Source organism: Leucopleurus acutus (genome assembly GCF_964270905.1).
Source record: "Leucopleurus acutus genome assembly, chromosome: 9".
Lineage (NCBI taxonomy): Eukaryota > Metazoa > Chordata > Mammalia > Artiodactyla > Delphinidae > Leucopleurus > Leucopleurus acutus.
In genome coordinates, this window is record NC_139144.1 from 87,792,405 (window position 1) to 87,808,080 (window position 15,676).

The 15,676-nt window shown below is 35.6% G+C and overlaps 1 protein-coding gene across 2 annotated transcripts in view; it reads left to right on the forward strand.

Moving 5' to 3' along the window:
- MKLN1 (muskelin 1) overlaps nucleotides 1–15,676 on the forward strand; it is a 359,451-nt gene that overhangs the window by 299,732 nt on the left and 44,043 nt on the right. For both annotated transcript variants that reach the window (XM_082846006.1, XM_082846005.1), the window contains 2 exons: nucleotides 958–1,179; nucleotides 4,296–4,425. In XM_082846006.1, coding sequence (XP_082702132.1) covers nucleotides 958–1,179; nucleotides 4,296–4,425 — 352 coding nt within the window. The remainder of the gene's footprint in view (nucleotides 1–957; nucleotides 1,180–4,295; nucleotides 4,426–15,676) is intronic.

Consider the following 15,676-nt stretch of genomic DNA (forward strand, 5'->3'; position numbering starts at 1 on the left):
AAGGAACTGTAGATTTTCATCTTAATTTATGGAAGTCTGCCAGAAACCTGGGAAATGGCAAGTGAGTGAATCTTTTTAGTGGTAGGTAAAGAAAGATTAGGAGGCTCTAGAATCCTTTCTTTTTAATATTTAATATTAATTTTAAAATAAGCTTTACAATTATTTTAACAGTTTCTTATTAAAAACAATACAAAAAATAGATAAGTAGCAGGAGTAAATTGATGGGAGGAGAGAATTGAACATATGGCTAGTATTTGTGCTTTAGCAACAACAATAAAAAAATAGGTGTTTTACATACACTTTATTCTTTAAACATAAATGCCACTTGTATTCAGCATCTAATTACCAACTTGAACTTACGTATTCTTCGAAATAGAATTTGTTTCACCTGGAGACTGATTGCTGCAAATGTCTTTTCTTGTGTTTGTTTTGCTATCTGGTAACAACATAATTTGAAGAATTTTGTAAAATAAATGCAGAGTGAATTAAGCTGCATCACTCTTATTCACATATTTTCTCTCTTATTAAATGGTAGCAAGAGGAATGCTTGCCTAGAATGGAGAGAAGGGAGTTTTTATAAGGAGGATGTGATCACTGTTTGCCCACAGAGTATGATCAGTGTTTACTCTTAGTTATAAGTCAGTACCTAATGTATTATTGGTTGATTTGGTAAAAATTACGCAGCTTCAAGAAAGCATAAAGCTCCTTAACCCAGCATATTTTATTCTCACTGGAAAAAAAATGGAAACCTGAAAAGGTATTTAGAAATCCATCCTGAATCTCTGCCAGGTGTTGAGCAGTATTTTAATAAGTGCATATGATAATCAGGGATGGTATTTGGTGTTATTAAGACAATGTTCACTTTCTTTGAGATTCTAAAACCGCACACATTGGTTTCATTTTAGCACATATGATAGGAACAATCTAAAACTATTCAATCTTTGCCTTGTTCTATAGATGTGTATGGACTCAGAAAAACATATGATCTACACCTTTGGTGGTAGAATTTTGACGTGTAATGGCAGTGTAGACGACAGCAGAGCCAGTGAACCACAATTCAGTGGATTGTTTGCTTTCAACTGTCAGTGTCAAACCTGGAAACTTCTTCGAGAGGACTCCTGTAATGCTGGGCCTGAGGACATCCAGTCTCGTATAGGACACTGCATGCTATTCCACTCAGTAAGAATATTCTGTACATTGTCTTATGTTATTGTGTCATGTATCTCTCAATAGGAAAAGAAGTGGTGAAATCTAATTCTTCAGTAAGAGTAAATTTTTCATTAGAAATAAATGTGTTGGCAATGATAGACAAAAACAAAGCTACCTTTAACACGGAACTGTTTGCTAATTATAAGATTCTTCTGTCAACCTAATAATTCCTAAGTAGTTATCAGCTGAGTACTAATCTAGGCACTTTAATGACTAACTTCACTGCTTATATGTAGTAGCTATTTCTCTTTCTTATATACCTTTCTACTTACTGTTTTCTCTTAGTGTCTAGAAGATCAATTTTCTTATCTGTTCTTATTTTTCCCTCTGCTACTCTCCATTAAGTGCAAAGGGTTAAGAATTGACTTAATAGAATTAAAATTTATCAGCAAAAACCAGCATACAGACATTTCTTTAACCTTTTTTTTTTTCTTTTTTTTTTTGCGGTACGCGGGCCTCTCACCATTGTGGCCTCTCCCACTGCAGAGCACAGGCTCCAGACACACAGGCTCAGCAGCTATGTTTCATGGGCCCAGCCACTCCGCGGCATGTGGGATCCTCCCAGACCGGGGCACGAACCCGTGTCCCCTGCATCAGCAGGCGGACTCTCAACCACTGCGCCACCAGGGAAGCCCTCTTTAACCTTTTTATGTGCTATAGTGAAAACTTGGGCTTCTTGCTGTGAACATAACTTTAAAAATACACTGTGGAATATTTTTAACATATACCAAAGTAGAGAGAAGAATATAATAAATTCCCATGTACTTATTTATCAGTTTCAACAGTTAGCATTATTCGACTGTTCATTTTTCATATATCTAACCCACTTATATCTTTTTTTTAATGTTTCTTTGATTTTTAAGTTTATTCTTAAATTTTATTGTGTTGGGGTATTTTGAAGCAAATTCCAGACATTGTATCATTACACCTATAAATACCGTATTGTATCACTAACAGGTAAGGACGTTTTAAAAACATAATTATAGTATCATTATTAAACCCAACCAAAGTATTGACAAAAATGATTTCTTTATATCATTTAATATTGCATTCATTTTTTCCCTAAAATTCTGAAAAATACCTTTTCATAGTTGTTTTATCCAAGTCAGGATCCAGAAAAGGTCTATGTATATTGCATTTGGTTGTTAAAGCTCTTAAATTTCTTCTAATCCATAACAGTACTCCCCTCTCCTATTTTTTTCCCTCCGTATACCACTTATTTGTTAAAGCAAGTAAATCTAGAATTTCCCATTTTCTCTGTTTGACCGATTTTATACTCATGGTGTCATTTAACATGATCCTCTATCTTCGGTATTTCCTGTGAGCTGGTGTGTAGATCCAGAGGCTTGAATTTAGTTTAGATTCACTCTGCTTTTTAGGGCAGGCCAAAAGGGGAGTTGCAAGAATACTTCACAGCTGGTCTAATTGCAAGATATAAAGAGACATTTAATGTGTAGTTGTCATACTTTTGGTGATGTTAAAATTGTTCTGGTGGGTTTAGGTGTTAACAGCCTGATTGATCAATTATAAAGTTTCCTGTCAACTTGTTATCTGATGGGTTTAGCAGCCACTGATAGTCACAGACTATAGTGACTATAGTCATAGACTAATCTATAGTCATAGATTTTAGTAGGGTTTGAAAAATGGTCATTTTTCTAATCACATAGTTTCTTCATTTATTAACTGTGATTGTACTATAAAAGCTTATCCTCGTTAACTAACTGGCTACCCTAATATGTAAACCGCACAGGATATGTAATATAAATTTGATTCTTTTCCTCTGTCACCTTTTCATGTTAATGAGCTGAGGCTCTAGAGTTTACCAATGTTTTTGGTTTTTTTTAATTATTATTATGAACTTGGGAATTTTATTTATTTTATGTGTTTAATCCAATGCTGTCATTATTCTTTTTTTTTTTTTTTTGCGGTATGCGGGCCTCTCGCTGTTGTGGCCTCTCCCTGTGGAGAACAGGCTCTGGACGCGCAGGCTCAGTGGCCATGGCTCACGGGCCCAGCCACTCCGCGGCATGTGGGATCTTCCCAGACCGGGGTACGAACCCGTGTCCCCTGCATCGGCAGGCAGACTCTCAACCACTGCGCCACCAGGGAAGCCCCATTATTCCTTTTGATCCCTTAATTTTTCTCTATCTTCAGCCAGTGGGAGTGCCCACCTCCCAGTATACCTTTGCATATATGGACACGCGCATATATGTATGTATGTCTTTTTTAGTAAGAGAAAAATCATGAGTTCATACTGATATGTCCAAGTCAAATTTAAGATCATAGAGTTTTAAAATTTAATATCTTTGATTTTGTTTTTGTGTATCTTTTAAGGTTAAAATCCTACTTCCTAATGACGATATGTTACTTGCTCTGTCTTTCTATAATAGTTTACAGAATAGCAAAACTAACAACAAAATCACTGAGTGCTGTTTAAGATTGCTTTCTGATTATTTTTCTGTTTAAGATATTGCCTACTAGGGATGGGAGTCAAAAACAAGAATTAAAATCACTAGAAATACTACTTCTCTGTGTGATCACGTGTCTCTGTGTGATCATATCTTTGTATACAGGCTTTGTATATAGGCTTATTTGTTTCACTTTTTTTCAAAGATTATTTTTTCTTTTAAGTTAATTTTGTTTTCTAATTAAGTAAAAACATATACATAGTTCTAAAGGCAAAACCGTAAGTCAGTATCCTTTTGGAGATATATGGTTTTTATCCCTGTCTTCCTGTTCTGTCACTTCCCCTATAGCTGTCCTTTATTAGTTTCCTTTGTTTCTTTTTGAAGAAAGAAACAAACACAACACACATTACTGTTTCTCCTTTCTTACACAAAGGCAGCACCCTATAGCCATTATTCTGCACCTTGCTCTTTTTTTACTTTAATAGGATATCTTAGAGATTACCTGTTAGCAGTATATAGAGAGCTTCCTCATTCTGCTTTGTACCAGTATAGTACTCCATTGCATGGAATCTCTCATGAAATTACTTTTTTAGAGTTTTAAATTTTAAAAGGATCATTCTGAATTCTTCGTGGAAATGACTTTTTTTCCTTCTTTGCCCTTTTTTTCTTATTTTTCAGAAAAATCGTTGCTTATATGTATTTGGTGGCCAGCGATCAAAGACCTATTTGAATGATTTCTTTAGTTATGATGTGGATTCTGATCATGTAGACATAATATCAGATGGTACCAAGAAAGACTCTGGAATGGGTAAAGGCATTTAGTGATTCTTCTCTCATGTCTTAATTACTTTAGGTAGAAGACTATATCCCATTTTCTTTTCTTTCTAACCATTCTTTATCCTTTTCCCATTTGTTTAACTGAAGTGATTCTAAAAGGAAGAAAACCCTCTACCAGCTAAACTATTTAATTCAACCTGTTTAAAAATACTATATGAATTATTATTGTGATTTCCTTTGAGCAGAAAGACAATGTGTGAATTTCTAAAGGAATTATGTGTGTGCTTGTAATGGGTGATTGTAAGAATTAATAACTTAAAAACTGTATTATCCTGTATTTGCTAATTCTTTCCACCTCACTAAAGTGACTTGTATATTAGGAACATATAGTAGAGTATGTCTTTGTTCTGAGGGAAGACTTCACATAATTCATTGGTAATGCCATATAGCTTTACAAGCTCTGCATCCAGGAAGTTATTCTCCTGGTGATAGGGTAACTAGTTTGCCTGAGATAATGCCAGTTCATGTATAATTATTAATAGTGCCCCATTCACTCTCAAAAGTGTCTTATTTTGGATAATTTACATAGTTACCCTGCTTAGTAGTCACTTTGCTTGTGATTGGTATACACAGAAGAATGGTATTTGTTTAAGACCCAGTGGTTTAAAATGCCTAATTAGAGCAAAGGGTGAGAAATTAGATCAGCTTGCTTTTCCTTTTATCTATTATTTATAAATATATATATATATATTTTAAAATAGTTGTTTATATTTAGGAGGAATTTTTTTAAAAAACAAGATAGCACCATTGTAAAAAAATGCATGTGAAGTAGTTTGACCCTCAGGATCTTTCTCCCATACTTCCTACTGGGCAGAGGCTAGAGCTTTATTTTCTGAGGGAAATAGAGGCTCTGTGGAGGCAGAGGGAACAGGGCAGAAAATAGAATTAAGTCCAGGTACTGAACAGTGGAACTTCTAACCATTTCCCTGCTCTCATGACGCTAGGCATGTGTCTCCTACAAAAGATTAGTATCACTTTCTCTGGAGAAAAATATGGCCTCATAAAAAAGATTTCCAGATACTGTTGTTTGGGGATATGCTCCCCCCCCCCCCCCCCGCCTGCCCATAAAATGTCTAATCTTGCCTGTTGGCCGCCAGTACAGTGGCTACTTTCGTGGCCCAGTCCCCCTACTGTGTTGCCTACAGTTGTACACATACTGTTTTCAATTAAATTTTATTTCTTCACTCTTTTTTTTTTTGGAGTATTGGTAGCCACCTGTTAGGGTGTTATGAGGTCTAACTAAGATCAGCTGAGTCAAGTGTCTGCCATACATCATGAGCTCAGGAAGCATTTCCTTCTTTTTTTTTTTTTTGCGGTACACAGGCCTCTCACTGTTGTGGCCTCTCCCGTTGCGGAGCACAGGCTCCGGACGCACAGGCTCAGCGGCCATGGCTCACGGACCCAGCCACTCCGCGGCATGTGATATCTTCCCGGACCGGGGCATGAACCCGTGTCCCCTGCATCAGCAGGAGGACTCTCAACCACTGCGCCACTAGGGAAGCCCCTATTTCTTCACTCTTAATGAACTGTCGGTTAAGTATCTTCTGTATTAGGACCTTCCCTATGAAAGAGAGAGACAAAAACAAAACAAACCTGAAAACAGAAATCTGGAGTGGTGCACTGAACACAAGTACATGAAAATAATAATGATCAAGATCACTTTTGGTAGAGAAAAGGGTACTGCATCCATAAAACAATAATAGGATGTAATGAAAGATCAGAGACTTTTGGAAATAACTTTTGTTAAAATAAAAAGTAGGAGAGTTGTAAGACATCTGTCTCCCTAAAAATAGACAAAGAGACAGAGATAGAAATTGGAGAAAATAAGGATATTAGAAAATCGATATAGGAGGTCCAGTGTTGAACTCATAACAGTTTCTCCAACTATGGAGAACAAGGAAATGGAGGAGACTAGATTATAAAACAAAGAATTAACAGAAAATTTTCCTAAACTGGAAAGTATTGGTCTGCAAATTATAAATGGCCCCCTTTGGAAGTCAGTACATTGAATTTAGGGAAAAAAAAAAACCTTCTCAGTCGGAAGGCACATCATTGTTCGTTGTGGAATTTTACATACCAGCCATAAAAAGAATATCTAAGAAGCTGCCACTGTAAAATAAGGTTAGATTCAAAGGAACAGATCTTAGAATGATAGGAATTTTCAGCAACATTGGAAGCTGATAAGGGGAAACAAGGTCTTAAAAATTCTGAAGGAAAATTATCATCAACCTGGAATTCTGTTCCTAGCCAAGAAGGAAGAAATAGTATTTTCAGATATAACAGGTTTATTGGTGGGGTATGTGTTTGTTTGCAAGTAATAGAAAACCAAGAGAAGAATGGCTTAAAAAATCGGGACTCTTTTCTCTCACTGGACAAGAAATCCAGATGTAGATAATCTGGGACTGATGTAGTGACTCAAGAAATGTCATGAAGGCCCTCAGGTTCTTTTTAGTCTTTGTTTTTCTATTTTTAACTCGCTGTAGCCTCATGGTGGCAAGTTGGCTGAAGTACCTCAAACATGTCTTCATTCCAGATAGGAAAAAAGGAAGGAGAGCAAAACGTACACAGAAAGCTCCCTACTTACATTTTGTTGACTAGAACTGTGAAACCTGGCTTCAAGAGAGTCTGGGAAAGCAAGCGATTAGCTTTTCCAGCCTTTATATAGTACATAGGGGAAGGGGTTTGGAAATGGCTGTTGGATCGTGTAATTAAGAGTGTCTGCCACACAGGTTAAAAAAATGATAGATCTTTTATGCACTCTGTTTTAGGAAGTTAGTACACCATATACACTAACAAAAGGGAGTAAAAGTAGTTAAAAAGTACACCATATACACTAACAAAAGGGAGTAAAAGTAGTTAAAAAGAAAACATGCTAAGAGCTGAGGAAAAGAGAATCTAACACAGGAAAGCAGTGAAGGGCCATCCCAAGATGATACCTGCACAGCAAAGCTATGAGCATCCAGTTCAGATTGGAGCAGGAGGACACAGGAAAGTAGACCTCTCTTCCTCACCAAAAGTGAGGTTTCCAGATAAAAGTAGACTAAATAGATATGTTTGAGCAATTGGAATGAAAAGGTGTTAATCAGTAAATAATACCTGATGTAAAAGAGTAAGGATACGAACATAGTAGGAAAAGAAAAATTTTTAAAAATCAGGCATCATCATAGTACATTTCTTGGCTCTACAGTGAGCAGTATTTTCCTAATCATAATAATACAAAAACTACAATCAATTTAACCAAAAATTGGGATAAAATTTAGTGGGAGGATAGCGTCAATGTGGTATTGATAAAGTTCTTCATCTACTATAACAGGAGCTCAGTAGGTAGTGATGTTATGTAAAACTATGGAAAGAAATATTATAAGAAATGGCTAATAATATTACTTATCCTATCTAAAATTCTGTCTTATTTGTTTACTCATTTATTTTCTACTACCATAGGATAATGTGGAGGTATATGATTTAATCTTTGATTTCCTCTAGTTTTTAAGATTTAGTCTAATTTTCCATTAAAATAACTAGGCAGATGGAGGTAATAATCCCCTACAATCCTAATGCAGCTCTACCTGAAAAAGGTAGTGAAGATAGTAATTGGTTTGACAAGTATGTGTTGAAAACTCCTACATACTGGCTCAGTGCTAGACTAGGGAGGGATACAGTGGAGCTAGATGGTCATGGTCTCTCAGAGTGCTTATAATCTATCTACTAGGTAATATTCTGATGGATTATAGTAGCTATTCTTTATTTAGACCGTACTAAAAGCCAGTCACTAAGCATGGAGCTTTATAAATAGTTCTAATTGGTGGTATTATTCTCATTTACCAGATGAGAAAAATTGAACTCAGTGAAGTAGTATCTCAGTAATACATAACTAGATAATGATAGAGCTGGGATTTAGAAGTTGGAGTGCAAAGAAGGTTTTTTTTGGTTTGTTTTGCTTTGTTTTTGACCATACTAAACTACTTCCAAGATTAAAAGGAAAAAGTGGCAGAGTGATAGTGGTAAAGATTTAGCAAAAAATGCACTATAATAATAAGTAGACTTTAATGACTGTCATTTGAAGATTTTAAAAAATGAGATATTATTTAGTAATTTGCAGAATTGGTCAGTATGTTTCATTCATGGCTATGGATAGCTTTAGAGCCAGCATAGTATGATAATTGCTCTTTTTGTTCAATTTTGTTTTGATTTTAAGAGTAATAATATGCTCATTGTAGAGAATTTGAAAAATACAGAAAGATGCAAAAAAGAAAATATATCAAACCATCCAGACATAATCTGTTAACATTTTAATGTATTTCCTTCTGGTCTTTTAAATGTATTTATTCTATAAAATTTAGCACAATTTTATATTCTGCTATTTTTAAACTTAAATTGTGATAATTTTTTTCATCACTGTGGTTTTATTACTAAGACAAGTGGATTCATTCCTTAATTACTGCTATAATCAACTTTTATAAAATCAGAATCACCAATTTTGCTATGTGTTTTTTAATTTTTAATTGATATGGTAATTTATCCCACAATGCAGACAAGTTCGTTGGTTAATTTAATAGTATTTTTTGGTCACCTACTAGCATCTAAGTTTGACCTTCTCCCTTCTTTTCTCCCAATATATTTCAGCGCTTTGTATATGCCAAGTATGTTTAGATCCATAGCTATGGACCTAGGGGACAAGATCCCTTCTCTCAAAGGACTCACTTGCCTGCACTTGCCTTCTAAGTACTGTGAAGAAAAAAATTGGATGCTATAATAATGAGTATCATGGAAGGTCCCATTTAGGTAGAGTAGGTTGGGAAACCATCTCTGAGGACGTAATCTTTAAGATTTAAGAAAAGAAGTAGAGAATTAGGAAGAACCATGTTAAAAACTGAGAGAAATGCATGTACAAAGATATCAAAGCAGGAAAGAATTTAATGTGTTCCAGAAACAGGGGGTGCTAGTGCAGATCAAGGGTGAGGCAAGTTGATGTGAACAATGAGGTTAGAGAAGTAGTTATTCAGTGCTTTGTACAATACAAATACAAGAAATTTGGATTTCCCCCCCGCGAATAACATAGAAGGTTATTGAAAGGTTTAATGCTAGGTGGTTTTTTCTTTTCTTTTCTTTTCTTTTAATTGAAGTATAATTGATTTACAATGTTATGTAGGTTTCTGGGGTACAGCAGTGTTTCAGTTTTCTGTAGTATGTATATATATTGGGTTGGCCAATAAGTGCCTTAGGTTTTTAAGTAAAAATAAAAGACACATTTTTCATTTTCACCAAGAACTTTATTGAACAATGCAGTCACCCTTTTGTTCCACTACCTTCTGCCATCTTTCAGGCAACTTCGTAATTCCATTTTGCCAGAACTTTTTATCTTTTTGAGCAAAGAACTCTTCCAGGTGCCTTTTACAGTCTTCCAGGGAATTGAAATATTTTCCGTTAAGAGAATTTTGTAAAGACCGAAATAGATGGAAATCAGATGTGCAATGTCTGGTGAATACGGCGGATGAATCAGAACTTCCCAGCCAAGCTGTAACAGCTTTTGCCTGGTCATCAAAGAAACATGAGGTCTTAACGTTATCCTGATGGAAGATTATGCCTTTTCTGTTGACTAATTCTGGGCGCTTTTCATCGAGTGCTGCTTTCAAGTTGGTCTAATTGGGAGCAGTACTTATTGGAATTAATCATTTGGTTTTCCGGAAGGAGCTCGTAATAGGGGACTCCCTTCCAATCCCACCATATACACAACATCACCTTCTTTGGCTGAAGACCGGCCTTTGGTGTGGTTGGTAGTGGTTCATTTCGCTTGCCCCACCATCTCTTCCCTTCCATATTATTACTTTTCATCTCCCATCACAAATTGTTTTAAAAACGGAACGTTTTTATTACATTTAAGTAGAGAATCGCATGCGGAAATACAGTCAAGAAGGCTTTTTCCACTTAGCTTACATGGAACCCAAACATCAAAGCGATGAACATAACCAAGCTTGTGCAAATGAGTTTCAGTGCTTGATTTGGATATTTTGAATATGTCGGCTATCTCCTGTGTGGTATAACGTTGATTGTTCTCAATTAATGTCTCAATTTGATTGCTGTCAACTTTAACTGGTCTACCCGACCGTGGAGCATCGTCCAGTAAGAATCTGCAGCACAAAACTTCGCAAACCACTTTTGACATGTTCGATCAGTCACAGCACCTTCTCCATATGCTGCACAAGTCTTTTTTTGCATTCCAGTTGTGTTTTTACCTTTCTTGAAATAATATGCCGAAAATGGTGCTTTTTTCTTCCATCTTAAATATTAAAATGGCTACACAGAAATTCACCAGTTTTGATGTCTTTTTTTAAATGCACGCTGATATGACAGCTGTCACAATCTAACAAAATTGTTTCAAATGAAGTTAAAGACAACTAACTGCTGCTAGAACCATCATATGGGAAAAAACGAACAAACAGTTTGGCCAACCCAATACATATATGTGTGTATATATACTGTTTTTCAGATTCTTTTCCATTATACTTTATTACAAGATATTGAATAAAGTACGCTGTGCTATACAGTAGGACCTTGTTGTTTATCTATTTTATATATAGTAGTTTATATCTGATAATCCCAAATTCTTAATTTATCCCTCTGACCCCCCTTCCCCTTTGGTAACCATAAGTTTGTTTTCTATGTCTGTGAGTCTGTTACATGAGGTTCCACATGTAAGTAGTATCGTATGATATTTGTCTTTCTCTGGCTGACTTACTTCACTTAGAATGTCCATCCATGTTGCTGCAAATGAATGCTAGGGTTTTGATCTGATTAAAGTTTTGAAAGTATCACTTTTGTCTAAATGTACATTTTCCAAGTGGTTAATTTTGACAGTATGCCTGTAAGTTGCATTGTCCAAAGCCTATATGTACAACCACTGAGGATTTTTATGGCAGAATTGAGTATCTGGTTAGAACTACTCGGAAAATTTTCCTGCCTAAAAATGTTGCCATTATTACTTAGAATTGTGGAACCTCAGTGGCTCTGTTGGCATATTAGAGTGAAACTGAAATTACTTTCTTTTCATTTTTCTTTCTTATTTTTTTCTCTCTCCCTCTCTCCTTCCCATAAGTCACTTCCATCCCTCCTTCCTTTACTCTTCTCTCTTCCTCCCTCTCTTCCTTCCCATTTTTCCCTTCTCTGCTCTCTTCTTTAAGCCTCCTGTTCTCTGTCTTTCCTGTGCACCCTCCACTCCTACCCCACGGGTTTCTGAACAGTGGCCAGGATAGAGGATCACTGTTCTAGCTCTCCAGAGCCTATCTCAGTCCTTGATCAAATAACCCATGGCAAGTTACTTAATGTCTCACCTTATTTTGCATGTCTGTAAGTGACCCAAATTATATTTTAAGTAAAATTGTATCTCACTTATGGCTACTCTAGGAGTAGAGATGGTTTGACTCTCTAGTTTGGGCTGGTGTCATTGTTGGGTATATCAGTTTTCACAAGTATATGTCAATACTGCCTACAGGTTGATCTATCCAGTATTCAAGTCATGTTAATTTTACCTCCCATCTTCTCTCTATTCCCATTGCTATTTCACTAGTTTGGACTGCCAACACCTGTTTGGCCTCTGTTTCTAGTCGTCTTCTTCCTGTGTACCCCATCCCTCACCCAACCCATTCTCCACACTTTGAGCAGAATACAGCTGTTCTGCGTTACCAATTAAGTACAGAACCATACACTTCAACATTTATTCAACAGATACTTCTTGGTCACCTACTAGGTGCCAGATAATAATCTAAGCACTAGGGTTACAACTGTGAATAAAAGCTCTAACTTCATGGATCTTACAGTTGTGTATAGGGAGGAAAAAAAAGTAGATTGACACCTTACCTTTTGATTTAGTACTAAGATAAGAAAAAAAATTTTTTTTGACCCTGCTGCGAGGCTTATGTGATCTTAGTTCCCCAACCAGGGATCAAACCCAGACCTCCGGCAGTGAAAGCGCCAAGTCCTAACCACTGGACCGCCAGGGAATTCCCAGAAAATATCTTTTAAAAAATATAAACCTGATGATTTTTCTTCTCCCTTGCTTAAACTCTTTTTATCGTTCCTCTTTGCCCTCATGATTAAGTCTAAACTCAGCCTGACTCAGATTCCTTTATGATATGCCTCAGCTTAGGTAGTTCCCCATTCTTGGTGTCCGCCCTCAGCTTGCCACCAATTCTTTGTTTTATGACCACTGAATATTAATTCTCTATCGATAGCATATTTTTTCATGCCTTTGGGTTTTTGCCCATACTCTTTTCCCTACCTGAGTCACTCTTTCCTCCTACCTCCAAAATGTAGCTAACTTGCGCTCATCTTTCAGATCTTAGCTTATAGATCATTGTCTCCTGAAATTGTTTAACTCCTCAAACCCAAGTTAGGAATTAGAGCATATGGTTCTAACCTTAATTGTTAGCACGATTCTGAATATTCATCTGGCAGTATAATTTTGACTCTGCTTTTCAAAACCTGTAAAAAAGCTCAACTGAAATACACAGACTTTATTCAGGATTTCTAAAGAACATTCAGTCTTTTCAGTACTCTAGATCTAAAAGTTTTTTCACTGGATTAAGTTAGACAAATCAGAAAACCTCATGTCAGAACTATGGTATATGTATTGTCTTCCCATAGAGTTACTTTTACCTGATTTTTAAGTCTGTTTAAATTTTAATTTTATCTTACTAGATTATTACTTATTATGTAAGCCATTCAAAATCCTTTTAAGGACAAGACAGGGTACTATTTAAACCTCTACATTATTAAGTATTCTGAGAAAATACCAATTTTATTATATGGATGCTCTAGCTTATTTAAACATTCTATTTATTAACTGTTCTTCTAAACCTGTTTTATTACAGTTAATTACTATAATTTGAAATGGACTTAACACATAATTACTATGTTTATCTGCAGTTCAGTAATGTGGGTTACTTGATTAAAACTGCTTTTATGTGAGTTTCAAATTGGATTGTTTGCAATCTTAGAAGAAATTTGTGTGAACTGTTGAGACCAATTAGAGATGGTATATCTAATTATAAAATTGCTGCTGCTTGTTATAATTTTTTATTGAGTCAGATACTGTAAAATCTTAAATGATTGCTCTTTATAATTACTTAAATGAATTATCTCAGATTTAACATTTTAAGATCTGAAAAAACATCAACTCTTATTTTTTTTTCAACTCTCATTTTTTTAACTAGAGTGTAACAGTTTTATGTTCCCCTTAGAAAGAGACTAATTTAAATCAGTGGATTGACAGCTGCTTGGAAAGAAGGGATTTATTAGTATTGTGTCTAACACATACATAATTACATCAAAATTCAGCACATCTAAAATTTGGGTTTATTTCTGAATAACTTTTGGCAATAAGTATGTGAACACAAGGGGTTTAGCAGACTCTCCATATGTAAGCTCTGTTTAACACTAGTTGAAAATTATGTTTAGAAGGTCTGTCACACCACCAGAACTTTATGGTTTGCTAAAGAAACTCAGTCTATTATACTGGGATTACTTTCTCATATCTGTATTATTCAAGATAACAAACATATATTGTGTCTTCAACATTTGCCAGATACTAAGTTGGGCAGTGATGATACAGAGCTCTTACAGTCTAATCCCTGTTCTATAGTAGTTAATGTGTTTACTTGTTGTGTTCCTTAAATCCTGTCGACTGTATTTTCCCACATCTGCCACTGTTTATTCCATTCTGTCCTGAGCATAGTGGCAGATTGATATAATTGAAAGAATAGTGAATTCAGAGTCAGAAGATTTGGTCTCTCTTCATCTGGGTCTGCCACTCATCCTTCAGTAGCTTTGGCAAAGTTGTATAACTGCTCTGGACTTGATTATTCATCTGAAAATGAGGGGATTAGACCAGTTGATCTTAAGGCCTCATCTGGCTCCAGAATTTTGACAGTTAAATTTCATTCCTTTTTGCTGTTATCAGGCTGTGAAAATAACAAATGAGGGCTATGTTAGTTATGTCTGCAAGATATGATTTATCTATAAACATATTTTCGTGAAAACCTTAAAAGCAGAATCTTACTGATTTTCATTTCAGCCCTGGGAATGTCCTTATTGTGCTTATTGACATTGAGTTTTTTTTGTTTTTCTTTTTCTTAAAAAGAAAGTGAGAGAGAGAGAGATAAGTTATGTTTTTGACCCTTTTAGACTTCTATGAGTTAACTGTAAGTAAGGCCAATTCAGCAATACATAGAAGACTCTGAAGCTAATGATTTGCTATCATTAATAAAGATTAGTTACTGAGCTAGGAAATGGTAGTGCTTATTTTTAATGTAACTAGGCTTCATTGCTTTCTATTTAGAATCTTTTATATTAGGTGTGCCATTATTCTGATAAATTGGATTATGTACTTTTTTTCTTCTCAACGTTACTGGTAATAATAACTTTCCATAACTTCCACCTTTCACTCTCACAGGGGTGTTTTTGCTAGTTATAAGCCTATAAAAGTATCTCACATTTTTAATATAAAATTTGGGTTATTCGATAGTAAATGTGAATTAAAATTCACCTGTAAAAACAAACATTTGAGAACACTAAAGACAATTTTGAAAATGAAAGGTAATGTAATACTACTAAATATTTATAAAGCTACAATTTTGTACAGATTAATGGAATGGAATACAACAGATAATATAAAATATCCCTAAGTACATATGAGAATTTAGTATATGGTAAAGTGGCATTTCCAGTCAGAGAAGGAAAATAGATTATGCAATAAATGACACTGAAATGTCACTTAAGACCTGGCAATAAGCAAAAAGTAAAACCCTGACTCTAATTGATGTCTATTTATCACAAAAAATTCTAGGTAGACTCAAGTTTTATACTTAAGAAATAAAAATATAAGTCTAGGGCTTCCCTGGTGGCGCAGTGGTTGACAGTCTGCCTGCCAATACAGGGGACGCGGGTTCGTGCCCCGGTCCGGGAGGATCCCACATGCCGCGGAGTGGCTGGGCCCATGAGCCATGGCCGCTGGGCCTGTGCATCTAGTGCCTGTGCTCCGCAACGGGAGGGGCCGCAACAGTGAGAGGCCCGCGTACCACAAAAATAATAATAAGTCTAATTGTTTTGAATAATTTAGGATTGGGAGACCTTTCCAAATATGACACAAAACCCAGAAGTTATAAAGAAAGAGATTTAGTTTGATTTTTTGCAAATTAAAAGATTTTATATGGAAAAATACTTAAATG